Source organism: Argiope bruennichi, chromosome 5 (assembly GCF_947563725.1).
Source record: "Argiope bruennichi chromosome 5, qqArgBrue1.1, whole genome shotgun sequence".
NCBI classification, from domain to species: domain Eukaryota; kingdom Metazoa; phylum Arthropoda; class Arachnida; order Araneae; family Araneidae; genus Argiope; species Argiope bruennichi.
This window is the reverse complement of record NC_079155.1, coordinates 24,459,651-24,461,268: the sequence shown is the minus strand read 5'-3', so window position 1 is coordinate 24,461,268 and position 1,618 is coordinate 24,459,651. Positions and strand designations below refer to the sequence as shown.

The window sequence follows — 1,618 nt, the reverse complement described above, 5'->3', positions numbered from 1 at the left end:
ACTTATTGAATTTCCAATTTGATACAACTTTTATTTCAAAAGACGAGATTTTGAAATCTTAAATCGAGTCGAAATGATCTCGGTACTTTAAATTAATCGCAGCTTTATACACCTGAAAAAAGTTTAATAACATTTAAAAGATAAAGGAATAATCCAAATAAAATTTTATTAAATTGAAAAATAATCATTTAAAGCAGCTAAATATTACCAAAAAATTGAAAATTTGGGACTAAAATTTCATTTGTAAATATGTTCACGATGTAAAATTCCATGCAGCAGTTTTCTCGATTTTTGGCAGAATGTACAAATACAGTTGCAAGCAAAATCGATAAATATAAAAAGTTTCCAATTTGAGTTTTACTTCTATTCAACTTTCGGGGGCGTGCCCTTGGCGGCAGCTTTCTTTGAAGCTGCAACTTTCTTAGGTTTCGGACTTTTCTTGGCTTTCGTCGGTTTTGCTGCACCTTTGGCTTTAACAATTTTTGGAGAAGTTGCAGTTTTCTTAGATTCCTCTTTTGGTGACCCCGGAGTTTTGGTCTTATCTTTCTTTGCCACCAATTTCTTGGGCTTTTTCACTTTTTCGGTTAAAAGACCTTTCGATTTTCTGGGCTTAGTAGGCAGGGAGAATTTCTTTTTCTTTGTTATTTTTGGCTTTGGCATCGAAAAAGAAGTATCACCAGGCGCTTCTTCGTCATCTGTCAATTTCATTTTCTTCACAGGACTGTTATTTGGCGGTTTCATAGTAACTTTCTTGGGCTTTGAAGTCTTATTAGGAGTTGAAGTTAGCAGTTTGAGAGGTTTCGCCGGCTTCACTTTGTCGACCTTCGGTTTTGTTTCGGCTTTTGTTTTCTTGAACTTGAACGAACCATTTGCACCCTTTCCTGTTGGCTGAACCATATCGCCTCGTTCAACAGCAGCTTTCAAATATTTCTTTATATAAACCGACAGTTTCTTGGTGTCGACGTCATAGGTTGCACTTATGTACTTGTTAATAGCTCGCATGGAAGAACCTTTGGGCTCTGCCAGTGTCTTGATAGCCTCGTCTACCATGACAGAAACTTTGGGATGAACTGCAACTTTCTTAGCAGGAGACTCCATATCTATATCAGATATTCGAACTCTACAAATAAGACACAAGAAAGATATTCGTATTGCCAATACTTGGTTGAATTTTCAAATACGTTTCGGTGGAGCTTTTGACAAACATCAGAGCATTCGTCGCTGCAATCTAAATATATAATTTTTGGTGTTATAATGCGCATGCGCCAAATTTATGACATTAAAAATCCCATCTTTGAGAAGAAAAGTGAAGTGATATTATGTTTTACTTTCATGTGTTCGAACCCGAACTTTCTTCTCCAACAGAAGATTCTTCAAATGATGGTAGGGCCGCCATGGCCAGGTGGTAAGGTCTCGGCTTTGGAACCGGAGGATTTCAGGTTTGAAACCCTATTTCACCCAAAAACCGTCGTGTAAGCGGGTATGGTGCACGTTAAATCCGTCGTAACCAAACGTTCCCCCGCTAGTGTGGTTTGAAAGTTTGGAGAGGAGGTTGGGACAGCTCAATTGTCATCTTCGTTATCTGACCGCGGTTCAAAATGACGATGTCTGCCCCAAA

The 1,618-nt window shown here is 38.2% G+C and overlaps 1 protein-coding gene across 1 annotated transcript; it reads right to left on the bottom strand.

Annotated features, from left to right (window-relative positions):
- Nucleotides 1-363: 363 nt before the first annotated feature.
- On the bottom strand, nt 364-1,098 carry LOC129968215 (histone H1-like). The gene has a single exon (XM_056082069.1). It carries the CDS (start codon nt 1,096-1,098, stop codon nt 364-366), a length of 735 nt encoding a protein of 244 aa, XP_055938044.1.
- Between the last annotated feature and the right edge of the window lie 520 nt (nt 1,099-1,618).

Bases quoted from the DNA above. Each gene is read 5' to 3' on its own strand.
- LOC129968215 (XM_056082069.1), bottom strand. From the start codon at position 1,098: ATGGAGTCTCCTGCTAAGAAAGTTGCAGTTCATCCCAAAGTTTCTGTC.